The 23,350-nt window shown below is 31.6% G+C and overlaps 1 protein-coding gene across 1 annotated transcript; it reads left to right on the top strand.

Moving 5' to 3' along the window:
* The first annotated feature begins 6,326 nt into the window (after window positions 1–6,326).
* On the top strand, window positions 6,327–22,957 carry LOC132111251 (abscission/NoCut checkpoint regulator-like). The gene is made up of 11 exons (XM_059518395.1): window positions 6,327–6,504; window positions 6,582–6,703; window positions 6,780–6,833; window positions 6,911–7,074; window positions 9,490–9,632; window positions 9,718–9,823; window positions 11,443–11,655; window positions 16,699–16,775; window positions 19,568–19,669; window positions 19,787–19,968; window positions 22,150–22,957. Exons 1-11 carry the CDS (start codon window positions 6,451–6,453, stop codon window positions 22,229–22,231), a joined length of 1,299 nt encoding a protein of 432 aa, XP_059374378.1. The 5' UTR covers window positions 6,327–6,450; the 3' UTR covers window positions 22,232–22,957.
* Window positions 22,958–23,350: the final 393 nt, after the last annotated feature.

Genomic DNA, 23,350 nt, shown 5'->3' with positions numbered 1-23,350 from the left:
CAACCTGAGTTTAACTCACTCAGACTCACACATCCACATCTCTAGAGCTCAGAAAAGAGCTGCTCAGTGACCAATGATGGAACAGTTTAAACTTGGGATGACAGAAATAAAGTTTCATGTTGATGCCGTAATGCTCAAAGTTTAAATATGCACTGTGTATTACTATGCAAAGCATGAATAAATCTGTTAAATATTAAAAACTCTTGTAGTCAAATGTGTAAGAGTGCTTAAAATCAAAAACTGAGACGAAAAATCGAATATCAAACTGAAATAAAAATATAAAAAACTTAAACTTATTTTATTTCAGTTCTCATTTTAAATAAATTGTAAAAATAACTATGTATCCATTAAAAAATAAAATAATAAAACAACTAAATTACTAAAACTAAAATAAAAGTTAATATGGTAAAAAAAATGTAATAAAATTCTTAATATTAATAAAAGCTATAATAGTATGTCATATATTAAAATAACACTGCTTGAAATAAAAACAAATGGAGATAGCAGCTTATAGTGATCACTGAGTTTTGATCACTGAAGATGATACATTGGTAAATAAAAACAAATTATTATCAGAAACATCTGAGAAGTATAATATGATTTTAAAATCTCCATTTGATCGCATTGCTGTCTTGGAAAAATAACCGAGACATTAAATATGTCTCATCATTGATATGAACCATCCCATCCTGGTTACAACTTTGACAACTAGAGACATTTTTAACCTTCGCAAATACTATTCAAAAAATAAAAACAAAAGGTTGCAACTATACTAAAAAATAACGAGCGCATGATTTACTTTGAAATGACTTTCACTCAGAAATTGTTGAAATATATTTTTCTGTGTGGTACTGTGTGGCACTAGTACTAAACGCTATTAATACTTTCATCCAGGAGAGAAAACACAGGATGTTTTCTGGCGTTTGTGTAGCTCGCTGTCTAATAAGATCAGTTCACATGATCATTCGAGTCAGAACGAGGATAAACACGGTCGAACAGCAGCAAGCGGCCCACGAGGACGTTCACTTCCAAACACACGGCATCCAGATTCTGATCTTCACACGCAGATATTTGCACGTTTCAAACGTGCTTTTTGAGAAAATGTATGTTTTCTAGTTTTTGATTCTGGCAGATATCAGTGTGTTGACAGCACAGTTGAATCAGATGTTTGTAATAGTAAAATCAGTGTGCACGTGCATGTATAAGTGTTGCTAAAACAGTAAAGCGTGACACTAGCAACAGGGAAAACAAAAACGGACCAAATGTAAATGTGTGTGCCTTGAATGCAATGCAAGTTGCATTGGATAAAAGTGGCTGGCAAATGCATACATGCACATTTATGTATGCATGCCCATGAATATGAATAAGATCATGGTGTATTTGAAAGTGCATGTGGAAGTATTCAGATTGAGATGTGCACCAGCTCTTGTAAATGTCATTACTTGTGCATTCAAGGTGTTTGCATTATGCTCTCTTTAAATAAATACATAAATAACGTTTCCTTATTGACACTAATGGATCCATGAAAAAGCTTAAACATCCGTGGAATGACAAAAAGTTCTGTATGGAAATACGTTCTTCGAAAACGGTTCATCTTAAAAATAAAGGTTCTAGGGTAGAAGAACCATTTTTGGTTCCCCACCTTTCAATGATCAGCTCCTAAAAGAACAGTTTGCACTATAAGGAAAGTTTTATTCAAGGGAAAGGTTTCACTGATGATAAAAGTTCTGAACCTTTATTTTGACGAAAAAGTGGTTGTTTTAAGAACTGTTCAGCGAAAGGTTCTTTGAGGAGCCAAAAAAATGGTTCTTCGATGGCATCGATGCAAAAAAATCAATTCCTTAAATCTCCCTTTGAAGAACAACCATTTGCTGGAGGAACTTTAATACATCAGTTCCATTATAATGAACTTATGGGATCCATTTTGTAAGTTCCTGCCATTTTTGACAGGTTTAGCATCTGAGGATCCCCAAAATGATGCTTCAAGGAGATTTTCATCTTTGCATGCAAATGCATCGCGAGAGAGCCGAGGGTGAGGGAAGGTGAAAGCATCTCCTCATCAGAAAAGCTTTTCATTGTCGTCTAGGCTTTGTGCGTCTGCTCTCTCTCGTCCAGCGCGCGCTCTCTGCGCGTCTTCATCCAGCGATGCGACACAAAGCGACGCTCAGCATCACTGTCGCACCCACAGCTCGCATGCAGATGTCAAAACGAGGCTTTTCTTACCTTGCCGTTGTGTGATGAGGGATGTAGAAGCCTGTCCTGCTGGGAAGAGGCTTTCTGGTGCCGTATGAACACACACACTCACACGCGCGCGCGCGCACGCGCTCAATCAGCCTCCCAATGCAGGCTGCCGCTCGACTGAGAGAGTCCGATGCATCTCTGCAGATCTCAGAGAGATGATGCTCGAAGCCGCGCATCTGATGATGATAGCATGGTGAAAACACGGTGCAATCCACATCTAGAGGAAACGGGAACGGCCTGCCTCCTCTCTCTCCCTCTCTCCCTATCTCTTTCTCTCCTCCTTGCAGTATGTGTGTCTGTGTGTGTGTGGGGGGGGGGGGGGCGGGGGGGGTCAGCGTCACCTAGGAGACGGTTCACGCCCACTCTGTCGCCGTGGTGAAGCGTTTCCACGCGAGCGCGTGATCTGAGACGGCAGGTAAAGCGGTCAGCTCATGAATAATTAATGAGATGAAGAGGGTCATAACAGGGTAGAAGCTGAACCATTAAATATTTACCACGGTAAACATAGTTTCCTTTCCTAATTCAATCATCATAAATAATAATAATAATAATAACATTTTACTTAAAATCAACCTCAACTTTGCGCTAATTTAATCATCAGAGTTAAAACTGAGTGATTTAATATGACTGAATTAACCTACATACGATTTTACCAGGATTCAATGAGTCAGATAAGGTAGGCTCTGTTTCTTCTTTTACTTCTTTTTGATTTAACAACTGCGTGTTTTTGTCACAGTTGCGACGTGTCAGAATCTGAAATGTGGTCAGATAATTATTCATAAATAATAATAATAATAATAATAATAACATTTGATTTCAAATCAATCTGAATACCTGCATTTTACCAGCATTTTAGATCAAATCAGATACAGATGGCTCTACTTTGATTTAATGTAACAACTAAATGTTTTGAATTTTACTATGGTATTCTGCTGAATAGTAGCTATATTCATATATTTATATAAAAATATATTTGAGTATTTTTATGTTATTTAGAATTATATATTATTTAATATTTATGTGATTTAGTATTGTGGTGGACAAAATATTAATAATATTTTTTGCAAACTATTTAAATAATATTTAATAAATGTTGATTTTATATATATATATATATATATATATATATATATATATATATATATATATATATATATATATATATATATATATATATATATATAAAATTTATTTATTTATTTATTGAATATTTTTCCAATTTATATTGAGACTTTCTTCAATACTTTGTAATCTGATATTAATTTAGGAAATCAATGACATAGTTTAGCTGATTTATCACAAAGTCAAATCATCAAAGCCACTGCCAGAAATAAACAGAATCTTTAAAATCTTAACCTAAAACCACAAGATATTTGAATTTGAGAGACGTTTACATCTCAGTTAGTGATAAAGTGCAAAGCAGATGCTGTTCGAGCTCGTGTTGAACAGCTCTTCGTGTCGTTCAGTGCTCATGAGGAAGCACAGTCATTCAGAAACTGTCAATACATCAGATCAAATGTAAAATTGATGCCAAATTCCCAAATAAACACATTGATCCGCTCTGCTCTGCTGCTTTTGTCCTGTCAGAGCTTTTGTTACGCAGGGCAATTAAAGTCCATCCACATACAATGACGCCCAGTGAGCTTTTGTGTTTGTCTTTAGCATATTAACAGAGCTGATGATCCTCCGTTCACACCTTCACCCAGAAAATATGAGTCTAATCTCAGCATGCATGCATTTATTCACAAAAAGAAAAGGCTAAATGTTTCTTTGTGTAAGCGCTTGACTGTTCTGGCAATATTGTGATCGTTTCTGATTCATAACATAAATGCATATATTAAAGTAGTTCTATGAGTTGCAGATTAATTTTGGCTTTGTTGATGTTAAAAAATATTATGAACATAAAAGCTGAAGTTGCATATAACAGTCTAAATTTTAAGTTTTTGTTTATACACACACACACACACATGCATGTATATATTCAAGATTTTTTTTGTCTGAAAACAAAATATGTTTTCATATTATATAAATATATACTTTTAGTTTAATTTGAATAACAAAAACTGTAATAAAAATTAATAAAAAGTATATTGACATATTTAAAAAAGTAAATTAGAAAAAAAAAAAAATAATTACTTAAATGCAAATAGAAAATAAAATGTAACATTCAAAATAATAATAAAAACTTTATATTTTCTTTAATATTTAATGCTATAATACGGACAGTAAAATAACACTTCAAAATGAACACCATTAAATATATATACATATATATATATTATTCATTTAATTAAAAGAACCGAGTTACCAAGGCAACATTTATTTAGTTTAACTTCAAAAAACTAAATCTGAAATAAAAAATGAATAAAAACTATAGACATGTTATAAAAATGACAATAAAATTACTCAGATGTGTGTAAACAGAAAAATTATAATAAAATGGAAACAAAATAAGAACTAATTCAAAATGATGTTTTTAAAAATATATATTTTTTCATTAATTATACTATAATAAGTGCTTCCAAAACCATTAAAAACATTTTCATTTTTATTTATTTAAAATACACACAATAAAATAAAATAAAATTATGTTTTTAGAAAAAGCTAGTTGCCAAGTTGATACTGAGCTGTACATTAAGTGTGTAATTCACAATAAAAGATTATTGTTATAATATTCCAAATTAGTGTTCTTGAAGTTTCAATTACATTGAAGTCCATGCAAATAAACTTCCATTATATTCTTCCAAGTAAACTCTAATGATGTGTGTGTGATAAAGTGCAAATACAGTGTGATATAAATCGATTGCATTTATTGAAGCATTAATTACCACATACAAACAAATTACAACATCATGCCTATTCACAAATGCTTCTATTGCAAGAAAAATCCCAAAACAATGTGGAGTTACAAAAAGTATGTTATTAGTTGCAACATTTCTATTTTTTTATTTAATTTAATTTGGAGTTCTGAAATAAAAGATAAAACGGAAATAAAAATGTATGTAAAATAAAGGCTTATAAAAAAAAACAATAATAATGGCAAAACAAAATACAAAGCGTATTTATTACAAATTTAACTGAAATTAAAATGCAAACAGAAAATATAAAAATAAAAACGGATTCAAAATGCTAAATATATTTATCCCATCTTCTAGATATATAGTACACACACACACACACACACACACACACACACATATATATATATATATATATATATATATATATACAGTATATAGTACATATAAAAGACTACATTTATACAGTAAAAAATGTCTAAAATATAAATCGGAAAAAAATAGTTTTTAAGTTGTATTTAATTTACAATATTTATAAAAATAAGAAAAACGTATTAATTTAATTTAACATTTTTTACCCCCTCGATCAGATTCAAAGCCACCCAACCTGGCAACACGCCTTTCTCAGCGCTGTCAAAATAAAAGTCTGGCGCACCGTAAAAAAAATAAAACATTTTTTTGTTCGTTCTCGGCTATTGTCTTGAGGTTGTCACGACGAAGTAAATAAACCATTGCAGCGGGAATTTTCTTTTATTTGGATTTTGATTATAATTTTGCTCCCATAGCAGAATATCAGGATATAATCTTATTATTGCTGCACCTCATGTTCAATCCTCTGTCGCTTAATCGAACAAGGTCTTCCTGGAAACGCACCAAAGAGATTCTGATTATGGACAGCCGCTCACGTGACCATCTCTAAAATAATAACAAGCTATATATATATATATATTTATTTATTTATATATATATATTCATAGCTTTTTTAATGTATTATAATAGCGATATTGTTTTTACAGGTATTTTTGTTTCCTCATATTTTTTTTCGAATAAGCAACATTAACCGTCATGTTGCATTCTGGGAAAATGAGTTTTACCGGAACGTTTTAACTTTAACAGTATCGATTATTCCATTCGACAAAGAAAGATAAGATAAATATTTAGGTAATTACTGTAATGTCTAATAAGCTTTTACACTATCTTGCATGTATTGATCTTTTCAATCTACTGTAGTTTTTATAGCTGCGTGCGAGAGAACTACATTTCCCGACACATCCCGGTCCTCACAGCGCTTCCGTGTTTACATGCTCATAGCGTCATGAATGAAGTGCCTCTGAAATGGTAACTCGCACTAAATGTCTGTGTTTAATTACAGTCTTAAGCGTTTAAAGTCTCACACTGGCAGAATCTCAATATGGATAATCGCTGTTACTGCTGTGCATCAAAGTTCACTCTCTTCAGAAAAGAGGTTAGTGGATATGATGAATACAGGTCATGTTTTATGTATTTCACACCTGTGTTTGACTTGTGTTTGTGTGTTTGCAGTTGGGTTGTAGAAACTGTGGTCATTCTTTCTGCTCTGGATGTCTGACATTCAATGCTGTGGTGGCAAAATATGGAAACAGCCAGCAGAAAGTCTGCAAACAATGTTATGGAAACCTAACCAGGTCTGGAAGCCAAACACAGGTTTAAACACTGGTTATATATTCACTAATGCAGTACTGACAGTTCTGTTATTTACAGTCCGAGTGAGCAGACTGATGCTGGACGATGGTCCCCACCTGAAAACTACAAAAAGTAGGAATCTGTAAGCATTGCATGTGAAATACAGCTGTGTGTTAATGTAATATAACGCAGATCTGTGGCTCTTACAGGCGAGTCGCTGCTCTTGAAGCCAAACAAGCTCCGCAGAATCAGCCTTCAAGACCTTCGGGAGGAAAAAACAGCTCTGTGAGTCTGATTTCAACCAGAGGACTCAGTAAAGAGGACCAGATCATCGCAGAACGACTCAACAAGCTGAGAGAGGAAACTAAGCCGAGTAAGATCTGTCAAAATTTGCACCTGATCAGCTTGATTTGTTTATATTGCCTCATAATGTAAACGTTATTATCAACCAGGTCTAACCTGCCAAATGCAACTGTAATGCATGAAGATACTAAGATATTATAAACATTAAAATCATGATTTTTAGCTGCAAATGCAACTGTAATGCATGAAGATACTAAGATATTATAAACATTAAAATCATGATTTTTAGCTGCAAATGCAACTGTAATGCATGAAGATATTAAGAAATATAAACATTAAAATCATGATTTTTAGCTGCAAATGCAACTGTAATGCATGAAGATACTAAGATATTATAAACATTAAAATCATGATTTTTAGCTGCAAATGCAACTGTAATGCATGAAGATATTAAGATATTATAAACATTAAAATCATGATTTTTAGCTGCAAATGCAACTGTAATGCATGAAGATATTAAGATATTATAAACATTAAAATCATGATTTTTAGCTGCAAATGCAACTGTAATGCATGAAGATATTAAGATATTATAAACATTAAAATCATGATTTTTAGCTGCAAATGCAACTGTAATGTATGAAGATATTAAGATATTATAAACATTAAAATCATGATTTTTAGCTGCAAATGCAACTGTAATGCATGAAGATATTAAGATATTATAAACATTAAAATCATGATTTTTAGCTGCAAATGCAACTGTAATGTATGAAGATATTAAGATATTATAAACATTAAAAATCATGATTTTTAGCTGCAAATGCAACTGTAATGCATGAAGATACTAAGATATTATAAACATTAAAATCGTGATTTTTAGCTGCAAATGCAACTGTAATGCATGAAAATATTAAGAAATATTATAAACATTAAAATCATGATTTTTAGCTGCAAATGCAACTATAATGCATGAAGATATTAAGAAATATTATAAACATTAAAATCATGATTTCTAGCTGCAAATGCAACTGTAATGCATGAAGATATTAAGAAATATTATAAACATTAAAATCATGATTTCTAGCTGCAAATGCAACTGTAATGCATGAAGATATTAAGAAATATTATAAACATTAAAATCATGATTTTTAGCTGCAAATGCAACTATAATGCATGAAGATATTAAGAAATATTATAAACATTAAAATCGTGATTTTTAGCTGCAAATGCAACTGTAATGCATGAAGATATTAAGAAATATTATAAACATTAAAATCATGATTTCTAGCTGCAAATGCAACTGTAATGCATGAAGATATTAAGAAATATTATAAACATTAAAATCATGATTTTTAGCTGCAAATGCAACTGTAATGCATGAAGATATTAAGAAATATTATAAACATTAAAATCATGATTTTTAGCTGCAAATGCAACTATAATGCATGAAGATATTAAGAAATATTATAAACATTAAAATCATGATTTTTAGCTGCAAATGCAACTGTAATGCATGAAGATATTAAGATATTATAAACATTAAAATCATGATTTTTAGCTGCAAATGCAACTGTAATGCATGAAGATATTAAGAAATATTATAAACATTAAAATCATTAAAATCTTTAAAGCATGTTGTTGTTGATGTTTTTCATTTTGTATCAAATTATCCATAAACCATATTCCTGTATGATTGCTCAAGGACTCCATGTTGAATATTCATGAATAAAAACTGTGTGACATGACTTTTAATCAGTAGTACTTTATACCTTGAATGCATTAATGCAGTATAAGTTTCTTTGGATAAAAGCATCTGCAGGGTTTTTCAAAATGGAGTGAGGTCAGTGTAAACAAATAAATAAATAAAAGCTGTTTAAAATCAATAAGATGAAAATAAATGTAAGTGTATAAAAATGTAAAATATTGATAAAATATATTGAAAAATAAATTGGATTAAAATAAAAAAATGAAAATGTGTAGAAAAATATGAAAATGAAAATTAGAGAAAACATAAAAATGTAATAGATATAGATATTTATAATGTTAATATTTTATTATTTCAGCTTTTTACCAAGGCAACATGTCTAATCTGTAATTAAAGTTGATACAAAATAACTAAAACCGATATAAATTAATAAACAGTGTTAAATGTAAAAAAAAGTAAAAATTAATAACTATACAGGCACTTTTAAAAAAAATCTATTAAAGATAAAAACAACAAAATGACCACAACAATAAATTAAAATTAAAACTGAAAAAAAAAAAAAAAAAATATATATATATATATATATATATATATATATATATATATATATATATATATATATAATATAGTAATTTTATTGAGTATAGTGCCTTTAAAAGTTGCTTTCTCAATGCAATAATAATAATTAAAAAAAAAAACTAAATGATAACAATAACAGAAGATAAAAACAAAGCCACCAATCTAGAACTCTCTTGTGATGTGTGTCTGTGTAATCAGAGTCCATCCCGTCAGAGAAGGAGCTGGAGTCTCGTCTCGCTGCTTTAAAAGCCCCGCTTCAGTCCGTGCCGTCTGCTAAAGACATGGAGGAGCGTCTGGCTGCGCTTCAGGGACGACCCTCGCCCGCTCAAGCCCCACGGCCTGTACCCAAACATCACGCTTCACTACAGACGCTCTTGAGAAGAGTTTCTCCATGAGTGATGCAGCACTGATGTTTAATGTGTGCAGGTTCATCAGCCGGCCGACAGCAGGACTCAGACGGAGCAGACCGATGATCTGATCTCACAGATGACGGAAGAAGCTGCTATTGATAACCAGCAGACGTCTTCAGAGGGTACTTTCACCATTTATAATTGCCTAAGTTATGAATTATGAATAATGCATTGCATTTTTAATAGTATGCATTGACATTGATTTCAGGGCACAAGATTTCTTGATTTATTAAACAATGAACAAAACAGTTCTATAAAGCAATAAGCTAATAATAAGTTGCAGCGATTTTACTGTGGTTAAGGGAAGACAATACATGGAAAACTATTGTTTTGGGGCTATTTATTTCATTTAGCTTTTGTAATGTGTCTTATTTAACAGAAGGGTAAAGAAAGCATCCAAAAATTTCTTTAAACATTTATTTTGTTGCACTTTATCTATTGTATCTGTAAATTTCAATTAGAATTCATATCTTTAAAAGCAGCAGTTACATGCACCAGGCTTTTATTTTATTTTATTTTATTTTATTTTATTTTATTTTATTTTATTTTATTTTATTTTATTTTATTTTATTTGTAATAAATGTATTTATTCATTCATTTATTTTTTAGTTTATTCTCTTCTATTCTATTTCTATCTATATTTTGAAGAGTTTGTTTATATATCACCTTAAACAAAAAGGTTTTATGTTTAAAAATTAGCAACATTAGTTAATATTAACTAACAATCAGAGCATTTATTTATCTCAGTTAAAATTAATTTCAACATATTAAAAAACATTATTAAAATTCAAAGTTGTGTCTATTATTATTATTATTATTATGGACCTGAGCTAACATAAACGAACAATGAACGGTTGTACTTTTATTAATTAATGTTAAGAAAGTTTAATAAATACTGTAGCAAATGTATTGCTCATTGTCAATTAATGTTAGTTAATGCATTAATTAACTTTAACTAATGGACCTTATCGTAAAGTGTTACCTATTTTATTACAAAAAAAAAAAACATGGTGAAAATATATGTATTTTTTCTCTCTGTTGAATAAAATAACAAAACATTAGAATAAAACTAAGTAAACTAAAAATAAATGAAAATGAAAAAAAAAAAAGTAAACAAATAATACTTCTAACAGGGTGATACTCCAATAAATAAATAAAAAGTTTAATAATAGACACTAAATATTCTTTTAGGCATTAATATTAATTCATAATGTTGTTTATCTTTTACAGTTTTCACATTGTTACTGAGCAGAAATAAAATAAAAGTGTTATCGTAATAAAATTATTATCTTAAATCTTAAAATATTTTAAATTTCAGGGTTATAATAGTGAACTAAAAACATTTTCCCTTGAAATAAAATGTACTTTTATCTGAATTAAAATAAAATAGAAACTTAACCTTTATTTTAGGGGTTTGTTTATAAATCATTGACCTTTATTTCTAAAAAAAAAAAAAAATGGTAAAAATGTTTTTTTTTATATATATATATATAGAGAGAGAGAGAGAGAGTGATAAAAAGAGAAATCAAAAATCCCCTCTGTATGAAAAAAAAAAAAGAAACAAGAATTTTAAACCTGGCTTGATTTGGAAAAGTATGCAAATTAATGCATATTTAATTAGATAATGCTGCATTTGCATATTTTAACATAACATTTCCGAAAACTTGTGATATGAAACATTTGTTAATTTACTGTGATTAGATGATATTTCTCAGTAATATCTCGTTTGTGTCGCACTCAGATGGACCGTTAAACGATCTTAATAAACAAGAGGGCGGGGGTGTGAATGAGAACGTGGATGACGGCGAGCTGTCAATCAAACAGCTGGAGGCGGAGAAAAGCCGAGTGCTTGAGGAGGCCATGCAGGAGCTAAAGAAAGACAAACAAAACCAGCAGCAGATGCTGGAGATGGCCAGGAGACTGGCTTTCCTGCAGGGACGGGATCCTGAGCAGGGTGCGTTCACATCCACACACATATTAATATAAAGAGACTGGCTTTACAGGGTATTTCTGAGCAAAACCATGCATTCAACAAGAAAATATGTAGCATTGGATTTGATCTGCCAGCTGTTGTCATATCACAGAAATAGAAAGTTGTGAAATTTTAATTAAAGGTTCCATCAAAAGATAAATAATTGTGTTCCTGGAGCACAAAAGCAGTCAGGTGTATATTGTAGCAATAGACAACAATACATTGTATGGGTCAAAATTATACATTTTTCTTTTATGCCAAAAAATCATTAGGATATTAAGTAAAGATCATGTTCCATGAAGACATTTAGTAAATTTCCTACCGTAAATATATCAAAACTTAATTTTTGATTAGTATTAGAATTCATTTGAACAACTTTATAGATGATTTTCTTAATGTTTAGATTTTTTTGATATCAACTTCAAATTTGAAACATAACTTGGTTAGACATATGGCTTTGATTTTATAGCAGTTTTAGAGTGGAACGTATTTTACAAATAATTACTTTATATAAAATAAAAAACAATTAGGATACTATGTTATCTTTACTGTGAACTTAAACTTATTTTATACTTTTTTTATTGAAATTCTTTCACCTCAGGAATAATCTGTTATGTGTCTTTAAAAAGAGACCAACCTTACGTCTGTATTTCCAAAGCTTTTGAGAATTGCATCCATGTTGTAATAAGCATTAATAAACACATTTTCTAATTACAGTTAATGTATACCCCCAGCGTGTTGACGTATCCTGGGGGATACAAACATTAAAATCCAAAATAAGAGTCAATAAAAATAAAAAAGAATCATGAAATTGTATTATTTGAGTGCCTATGAGGTGTAAAATGGCAATAAATTAATCTTTATGGTTCTGCCCTTTTAGGGTTAATATATGAAATAAAATATTTTGTTCTACTTATAAGTTTTGCATATTAAGTAAAGATCATGTTCCATGAAGAAATTTAGTAAATGTCCTACCGTAAATATATCAAAACTTAATTTTTGATTAGTATTAGAATTCATTTGAACAACTTTAAAGATGATTTTCTCAATGTTTAGATTTTTTTGCACCATCAAGAGTCCAGATTTTCAAATAGTTGTATCTCAGACAGATATTGTCTGATTCTAATAAACCATACATCAATGCAAAGACGATTTATTAGCTTTCAGATGATGCATAAATCTCAATTTAGAAAAATTGAGTGGTTTTGTGCTCCAGGGTCACATATATGGTAAAACCTTACAATAAGGTTCATTAGTAAACTACTTTAGTGTGAACACCATTTATTAATCTTAGTTCATGTTAATTTAAACATTTACTAATGCATTATTAAGATACAATTAAAGTTGTGCTTGTTCTCATTCGTTAATGGACTGTGAACTAACAATGAACAACTGTATATTCATTAACCAACGTTAAAAAAGATAAGAAATATGGTAATAAATGTATTGTTCATGTTGCTTAATACAATAACTAATGGAACCTTATTGTAAAGAGTTACCCTAAATGTTAAGACATTTAAGTAAAAAATTAAAATGCATGGATGAATCATTCACAGTAAGACCAATAACATTAAGAATATATATATATATATGAGCAGTTTTGATTTTATGCTAATTTAAATGCATGTTCTTGGTCTTATTGTGTACAGTTCATTAGTGCATGTTAAAAACCTCCTCTGGATTTGTACTGTATTTTATTGCTCTACTTTTCCTTGCAAAAGGCAGCCTTGATTTCTACAGCAGAAATGGAAAGTCAATCAAATCTTAACCCTAAAAGGGGCGACGTTTCCTGGTGGATAGAAACATTTGAGAAGCTGTGGGGAGAAGCAGGGAATGTGTTGGTCTGATTTCTTGGTTTCATATTTTGAAGGGTGTCTGATGTGAATGTTTAGATGTATTGAGTTTGTTCATACATTCTTTGTTTGGCTCAGGGGAAGCGTTTAAACCTGCATAGCCACCTGTAGTAGGAAATCTACTCACCCTCTGATAAAAGTTGATCTACTTCACATATTTACAGACATTGGAGGGGAGTTTTCTGTTTTAAAAGCTGTTGTTCAGCATAAGCTTATTAAGTTTGCATTGACATTTTATGAATTGAATGCTTACATTTTTTGTAATCCGTCTCTAAATGTTTGTATCTCAGGAGATACATTGCCCTTCTAGGAGTATAAATCAAGATATATAAACATATATATATAAATATATATATATACATATATTTGTGATCCTGGAGCACGAAACCAGTCTTAAGTGTAAAAAAATTTTAAATTGAGATTTAGGCATCATCTGAAAGCTGAATGAATAATCTTTCCACTGATGTATGGTTTGTTAGGAGGACAATATCTGTCTGAGATACAACTATTTGAAAATCTGGAATCTGAGGGTGCAAAAAAATCAAAATACTGTGAAAATCATCTTTAAAGTTGTTCAGATGACATTCTTAGCAATGCTTATACAACCCGAATTCCGGAAAAGTTGGGACGTTTTTTAAATTTTAATAAAATGAAAACTAAAGGAATTTCAAATCACATGAGCCAATATTTTATTCACAATAGAACATAGATAACGTAGCAAATGTTTAAACTGAGAAATTTTACACTTTTATCCACTTAATTAGCTCATTTAAAATTTAATGCCTGCTACAGGTCTCAAAAAAGTTGGCACGGGGGCAACAAATGGCTAAAAAAGCAAGCAGTTTTGAAAAGATTCAGCTGGGAGAACATCTAGTGATTAATTAAGTTAATTGATATCAGGTCTGTAACATGATTAGCTATAAAAGCTTTGTCTTAGAGAATCAGAGTCTCTCAGAAGTAAAGATGGGCAGAGGCTCTCCAATCTGTGAAAGACTGCGTAAAAAAATTGTGGAAAACTTTAAAAACAATGTTCCTCAACGTCAAATTGCAAAGGCTTTGCAAATCTCATCATCTACAGTGCATAACATCATCAAAAGATTCAGAGAAACTGGAGAAATCTCTGTGCGTAAGGGACAAGGCCGGAGACCTTTATTGGATGCCCGTGGTCTTCGGGCTCTCAGACGACACTGCATCACTCATCGGCATGATTGTGTCAATGACATTACTAAATGGGCCCAGGAATACTTTCAGAAACCACTGTCGGTAAACACAATCCGCCGTGCCATCAGCAGATGCCAACTAAAGCTCTATCATGCAAAAAGGAAGCCATATGTGAACATGGTCCAGAAGCGCCGTCGTGTCCTGTGGGCCAAGGCTCATTTAAAAGGGACTATTTCAGAGTGGAATAGTGTTTTATGGTCAGACGAGTCCAAATTTGACATTCTTGTTGGAAATCACGGACGCCGTGTCCTCCGGGCTAAAGAGGAGGGAGACCTTCCAGCATGTTATCAGCGTTCAGTTCAAAAGCCAGCATCTCTGATGGTATGGGGGTGCATAAGTGCATACGGTATGGGCAGCTTGCATGTTTTGGAAGGCTCTGTGAATGCTGAAAGGTATATAAAGGTTTTAGAGCAACATATGCTTCCCTCCAAACAACGTCTATTTCAGGGAAGGCCTTGTTTATTTCAGCAGGACAATGCAAAACCACATACTGCAGCTATAACAACAGCATGGCTTCGTCGTAGAAGAGTCCGGGTGCTAACCTGGCCTGCCTGCAGTCCAGATCTTTCACCTATAGAGAACATTTGGCGCATCATTAAACGAAAAATACGTCAAAGACGACCACGAACTCTTCAGCAGCTGGAAATCTATATAAGGCAAGAATGGGACCAAATTCCAACAGCAAAACTCCAGCAACTCATAGCCTCAATGCCCAGACGTCTTCAAACTGTTTTGAAAAGAAAAGGAGATGCTACACCATGGTAAACATGCCCCGTCCCAACTATTTTGAGACCTGTAGCAGAAATCAAAATTGAAATGAGCTCATTGTGCATAAAATTGTAAACTTTCTCAGTTTAAACATTTGCTATGTTATCTATGTTCTATTGTGAATAAAATATTGGCTCATGTGATTTGAAAGTCTTTTAGTTTTCATTTTATTAAAATTTAAAAAACGTCCCAACTTTTCCGGTATTCGGGTTGTAAACTAATCAAAAATTTAGTTTTGATATATTTATTGAAGGAAATTTATTTTTAAAAAAAAACAAAAAAACATCTTCATTGAATATGATCTTCACTTAATATCCTAATGATTTTTTGCATAAAAGAAAAATCAATAATTTTGACTTATACAATGTTTTTTTGGGGGGTATTGCTAAAAATACTGTATACCCTAGAGACTTAAGACTGCTTTTGTGGTCCAGGGTCTCACACACAGACACACACACACACACACACACACACACACACACACACACATATATATACATATATATAGACTGACTGAGATTTTGTGGCTTGAGTTTAAGTAAATCTTTTTGTAATCTTGACAAAACACATCGGAAACGTCTGACAGTCAAGTTCCATATTTGGATAATTGTATGGTAATAGAAGTGATATTGTGAAAGAAATTGATAGATTTGTGAAAGAATACTGCATTAAAACAATTATGTAAACTTTGGGTTTCACCCAGTGGTGATTTCTGGTATAGTGCCCGAACAGAATCTTACAGGAACCACAATTTTTTGATATCAACTTCAAATTTGAAACATAACTTGGTTAGACATATGGCTTTGATTTTATAGAAGTTTTAGAGTGGAACGTATTTTACAAATAATTACTTTATATAAAATAAAAAACAATTAGGATATATGTTATCTTTACTGTGAACTTAAACTTTTATAACTTTTTTTATACTTTCTTTTTTTTATTGAAATGCTTTCACCTCAGGAATAATCTGTAATAATCTTTAAAAAGAGACCAACCTTATGTATTATTTGAGTGCCTATAAGGTGTAAAATGGCAATAAATGAATCTTTATGGTTCTGCCCTTTTAGGGTTAATATATGAAATAAAATATTTTGTTCTACTTATAAGTTTTGCATAATATAAATGCATTGTTAAAGATGCGTCATGATGCATAATACAACAGTGTTTCTGTGTGTTTGTTCAGTCCGACTATTAGATTTCCAGCAACCTGACAGTGATGAGGAGACAGAGGACGAGGCCATCACCAGGGTGGTGAAACGGGTCTGTGATATTTATAATATCAATTTAAAACAATTAAAACAATATGTCCTACAAATAGTCTTTGTCTGTGATGTCTGAGGATCCATCTAGAAATCACAAAAGACATGTTTACAGTGAAAGTTAAATAACTCGCAAAAACAATCGAGCAGTGAGTCATTGCAGAAATTAAAACATATAACATTACGGACACACTTAACTGAATTTATTCATTTTCTCATGATCTTACACCAACACAATACGCCAACATGTATTGACATAAACATTTAAGAATAATGGAATAAGAAGTCAAAATTTTATAAATATTCATAATTATGGGATAAAATTATAACTCAATTCATAACTATGAGACAAAGTCAAAATTATGACATAGTCGACTATGAGATGATTTATAAATATAAAATACTAAGTCAACTGATATAAATAGTCATAATTATTACATAAAAGTAAAAAAATGACATGCTGATTCATAATTATGAGATAGAACGTGAAAATTGTCAGTCAACTATGAGATAAATAGTAATAAATATGACACAAAAGTATAAAAATTACCAAGTGGAAAGACTAAATTATCACAAACTAAGTCATAACTATAAGATAAATTGTCAAAATTATGACATACAGTTAAAAAAAGTCATGGCTATGAGATAAACTCAAAAGTATGAAATATATAGTCAGCTATGAGATAAATAGTCATAGTTATGACATGCAGTGTTGTGCATGTTCATATTTTCGCCGAACGCTGAACTGAACGAATCACTTTTCATACAATGAACGTGAACGAGAGCGGCGCTCACTCTGGCAGGAATGAACAGCACGCGCAGTTCACGTTCACGCTCATTTGAAAAGTCAGGTTTTACCAGGGCTTAATTTGAGCCGGAACATGTTCCGTCACCTCCGACATTGGATCCGGCACCTCCTGTGTCACTAAAATTAATTGCCTAAATAAAAAAAAAAAATTACTGTTTGTGTAGTGTTCAATGTTTGTGACACATGACTTGCGCGCTTGTTGTAGTTGAGATTGCTGTTAGCCTCGATCGTTTCACGCAGGGGGAAAATGTCAAAAAGACAGGAAAGTTTGCTTAACTTTTTCAAATACGCTGGACAGTCAGATCCCAAACAAGAAAAAATTGTTTCCGCTGATCAAAAAGGAGACCACGGTGGACACAGTAGCCTAGTATCGATGGTTTTCTATGGGAGGAAAATGCTTAACCGTTCATTTTATGGGCTCATCTGATTTTTTTGTACATAGCATAGCCTATTTGTTAGGATTTTAGTATCATAATGATTAGGCTAATAAATGCACGCACAATTATCCGTGAACTTGATTTGAACAAATGCCTTTAAACTTTTGTGTGCAAAATTCAGAATTAAATTAATGTGCAGAAATTTGTACAAATAGAGAGTAGGCTATGTAGGCATACTATACTGTTGTAGCCGTTTCATATTTGTTAAAATATTACAATGTTATTTTGTTTTTCCATTTATGTTGATTTATGAAAAGTGAACAGCACGACCGAGTAAGATAGGATGCGCAATATGAGACATGGAGCGGGTCAGACATGATTTTGACCGTTGAAGTTGTTATAGAAAGCCTTTCTTTAAAGTGAATTTCGTTTTGTATAAATTGTATCTTAATTTTAATCAACTTTTCATCAACCAATTGCCTGTATTTAATGAATAGGCCGACAAAACAAATATAACGGAGGTGCCCGCGCGCTCACTTGCATTGCACGTCAACTAGAGCACATCCTAACTTAACGAAACTCAGTGTATGCCTCACAGAGACATGACAAATACATCAAATACACAAAGCTTTGAAATGTATAAATAATTGTCTCTTGTTTACTGGTACAATAATTTTGATTAGTTTTGGAGTGGCAGTGATTTGCAGCTGGTAATGGATGATAAAGAGGTTCTATTGAGTAAGATAGTGGCCTATCTTAAAAAGAATTTAACAAATGAACGTGAACTAGTTCGTTTTTAGATATGTGAACAGTTCATTTTTAAAAAAAAAAAAAGAACTATGAACATGAACTAGTTCATTACCATCTGTGTGAACTGAACTTTGAGCTAGTTCTTTTTAAGTATGAACTGGCACAACACTAATGACATGCTAAGTCAGTTATGAGATAAATGGTAATAATTTTGACGAAAGTAAAAAAAGGCATACTAAGTCATAATTCTGAAATAAAAAGTCTGAATTATCACACACTATGTCACAACTATGAGATAAATAGTCATAATTATGACAAAATAAAAAAATTGACAATAGTAAGTCATAATTATAACATAAGTCAAAGTTATGAAATACTAAATCATATCTATAAGATAAATAAGTAAACAATAAGTTTGTGAAATACAAAGTCGACTGAGAAAATATTTATAATTATGACACAAAAATTCATAATAATGAAACACTGTCAACTATGAGATAAATAGTCATTATTATGACAAAAGTTACAAATATGAAATGCTAAGTCATAATTATGACATAAATAGTCATAATTATGACAATAGTAAGTCATAATTATAACATAAAAGTCGAAGTTATGAAACTATGAGATAAATAAGTAAACAATAAGTTTACTTTTTGAATACGAAGACAACTGTGAAATTGTTATGACAAATATGAATAACTATAGTAGTGTATACAGTATTAGCCTATTATAGCCAGTTTATTTTGACCTGTGGCACATCCCATAACAACCACCAGAGGCTGCTATTTAGACAGATCTGTCTCAGTTTTAACTCAGTTTGAAGCGTCTTATGTGTGTTTTCTGTCACTCGTTCAGTTATCAGAGGAAGCAGCTCTAGATGAGGCCAGCGGATACAACATCCCACCAGAGCTCAGCGGCCCGATGAACAGAGAGAAGGACACGTCCAGCAGGAAACCGGTAACAACCCGACATGCATGCATAATACAAACGCTAAAGACGGCCTGTGTGTCTTCAACAAGATTAACTTTTTCTGAATTCTCTGAATTGTGCATTATGTATTCCTGTGTGTTCAAGCTCTTAGTGCCATGGTTTAAATCAAAGCTGGCAGCTGCTGCCTCACAGATCCAGCGTGTAAAAGATGATGACCGTGATGAGGATGATGATGAAGAGCTACCGTGGTGCTGCATCTGTAATCAGGACGCTACCATTCGCTGCCACACGTGTGAGCGAGATCTGTACTGCGCACGCTGCTTTAGGTATGAAGCGTGACGATCGTCTCATTCTCTTGTTGTCTTCAGTAGTGTTCACTAAGATGAGCATCACTAGTACTACTAGTCCTAATACTCATCAAACATCTGGAACACCTATCTAGACAATGATTCTTCAAATTAAATATTACAACTTGAAGGTGGGTTCTTCTGACAACCCTAGCAACCACACAGAATATCCTAGCAACCCAATTCCCTGGCAACCGTACCATGATGGTGTTTAAAGAAACCAGCTCTTGAGATGTAACAGGCTTATAAAATGGCTTATTCAATTTACATTCTTTACTACGAAGAAGAAAACTCATGCTTTGGTAATCATAATTACGACAAGTCAAAATACTAGGACATAATTATGAGATAATTATGAGATGCTGCTAAATCATAATTATCAGATGAAGATGAAATTATGAGATAAAGTCATAATTTTTACTGTCAAAAAGTCAAAATTATGAAATGCTAAATCAAAAACTAAACTCAAAAGTATGAAATACGAAGTCAACTATGAGATAAGTAGTTATAATTAGTTATATAGTATAATAAGTTAACTGAGATAAATAGTCATAATTATGACAAGCTCAAAATTATAAATTATGAAGTCAACTATGAGATAAATAGTCATAATTATGACAAGCTCAAAATTATAAATTACGAAATCAACTATGAGATAAATAGTCATAATTATGACAAGCTCAAAATTATAAATTATGAAGTCAACTATGAGATAAATAGTCATAATTATGACAAGCTCAAAATTATAAATTATGAAGTCAACTATGAGATAAATAGTCATAATTATGACAAGCTCAAAATTATAAATTACGAAATCAACTATGAGATAAATAGTCATAATTATGACAAGCTCAAAATTATAAATTACGAAATCAACTATGAGATAAATAGTCATAATTATGACAAGCTCAAAATTATAAATTACGAAATCAACTATGAGATAAATAGTCATAATTATGACAAGCTCAAAATTATAAATTACGAAATCAACTATGAGATAAATAGTCATAATTATGACAAGCTCAAAATTATAAATTACGAAATCAACTATGAGATAAATAGTCATAATTATGACAAGCTCAAAATTATAAATTACGAAATCAACTATGAGATAAATAGTCATAATTATGACAAGCTCAAAATTATAAATTACGAAATCAACTATGAGATAAATAGTCATAATTATGACAAGCTCAAAATTATAAATTACGAAATCAACTATGAGATAAATAGTCATAATTATGACAAGCTCAAAATTATAAATTACGAAATCAACTATGAGATAAATAGTCATAATTATGACAAGCTCAAAATTATAAATTACGAAATCAACTATGAGATAAATAGTCATAATTATGACAAGCTCAAAATTATAAATTACGAAGTCAACTATGAGATAAATAGTCATAATTATGACAAGCTCAAAATTATAAATTACGAAATCAACTATGAGATAAATAGTCATAATTATGACAAGCTCAAAATTATAAATTACGAAATCAACTATGAGATAAATAGTCATAATTATGACAAGCTCAAAATTATAAATTACGAAGTCAACTATGAGATAAATAATCATTATTATGACATAAAAATTTGACATAGCCATACTTATTGGATAAAATTTATAGGATAGGCACAATATATGATAAAAAGTTGAAATTATGACATACTAAATCATAAGATGACATAAAAAGTTGATGTAATTGTTACAAAAAGTCACAAATGGTGATATACTAAGCTACACTAACATATAGCTATGATATACAATTTAAGTTATGACATATTAAGTCATAATTATGAGGTAAAAATCCTCAATTATCAAAAATAAAAGTTAAATAGTCATAATTATCACATAGAAAGTAAAAAATTATGATATGGCTAGCCATAATTATGAGATAAAATTTTCAATTATGACCTAAATAGTCATAATGCTTTGGTAAATCATAATCATGACTATCTTGACTATCTCATAATTTGTGACATTCATATATATATAAAACCAAAGCATTTTTTTTCTTATGTGTCAGAAATGGGCTTCTGTACTCTTCAGCATTTGGACTCATTCAGGAATCATTCACTGGGTTTTTTCCATGAGATCTTGAAATACTGTACTTACAATATTAATTAGAGTTGTGTTTTTGTTTCATTCTGCCACAGGGAAGGTCACGACAAATATGACAGAAGAGAGCATCGCACTTCCTCATATACGGCCCCTAAGAAAGGCAAGAAGAAGACCTGAAGCCTCCACGAGCAGCCGTAGGATTTAGGTGATCAACTTATTTAATTGTAGCCAACAGAACATCATAATGTCGCTTAAATATGCTTCTGACGACACAAAGCAGCCTTAGACTAAAGATTGTAGTCTTAAAATGATGTTGTTATCATCGTTGGTGGAATTACTAGACTCTTAGACGCTTGATAAATGATGGGTTTGTTCAGGGGCAGACTGTAATATGACCATCTGTTAATATAAAGCTGGACTTAAAACATTAATAAAAGACTTGCAGGTCATGTGCTCTAGAGAACTAGTTCTTGTTTTGGTCGTACGTGTTTTGCATTATATGCGCTCTCATTCGTTTACACACAGCAGATCTGCTACACAATCATCACTCATCGCATTATAAAGAATGCATTCATAATTCAAAATGCAACACCGAAGGTTTTTGAGAATTTTCCTGTTTGGATAATGAAGGAAAAAGGACTCGAAGCTGTTCTGAGCAGCTCTTTACGCCGCGTCTTCTCTTTGCTGGCATTTCCATGTTGGGGTGAATAATTCAAAGGCCAGTATTGAGGGTAAGCAGAGCGCTGTCAGAGACGAATGACAGGAAGTCCATGCAGTGCATTAGTGTTCCTGAGCCAAACTGACATTTAAGACGCTACATGACTTCACTAGCTTGTACTGTACTGTTATCAGCATTGGCTGAGATAACAATAAATAAGGAATAAATGGAAATCATTGAATGAACTAAGTGTGTTCTGTGTGTTTTTAAGATGTTGAGTTAGTCAAAACACATTTCAGCACATATCAGCTGCTTTACTGTGTTATTACTTTATGACCTCATTAACCTGTGTGTGTGTGTGTGTGTGTGTGTGTGTGTGTGTGTGTGTGTGTGTGTGTGTGTGTGTGTGTACAGTACAGTGTTTGTCCTTCAGCCTAAATGCATTCTGTAATTACATCACACACCAGGACATAGTCTTGACCTAAAAAGCCTAGTCATGGTTTTTATTTTGTTTCATGCTATATTAATTTTACTTTATTTTAAGCATTGCACCCGTGTTTTACTTTTTTTTTTTTTTTTTTTTTTTTAGAGCATTACACCGGTGTTATTTTTTATGTGAACTGTAATTAAATTAAATT

This window comes from Carassius carassius, chromosome 31 (genome assembly GCF_963082965.1).
Source record: "Carassius carassius chromosome 31, fCarCar2.1, whole genome shotgun sequence".
NCBI classification, from domain to species: domain Eukaryota; kingdom Metazoa; phylum Chordata; class Actinopteri; order Cypriniformes; family Cyprinidae; genus Carassius; species Carassius carassius.
This window is presented reverse-complemented; position numbering and strand designations above follow the sequence as displayed.

Bases quoted from the DNA above. Each gene is read 5' to 3' on its own strand.
- LOC132111251 (XM_059518395.1), top strand. From the start codon at position 6,451: ATGGATAATCGCTGTTACTGCTGTGCATCAAAGTTCACTCTCTTCAGA. The intron at 6,505-6,581 runs GTTAGTGGATAT...GTGTGTTTGCAG, and splicing joins TCACTCTCTTCAGAAAAGAG to TTGGGTTGTAGAAACTGTGG. The intron at 9,633-9,717 runs GTACCCAAACAT...TAATGTGTGCAG, and splicing joins CCGCTCAAGCCCCACGGCCT to GTTCATCAGCCGGCCGACAG.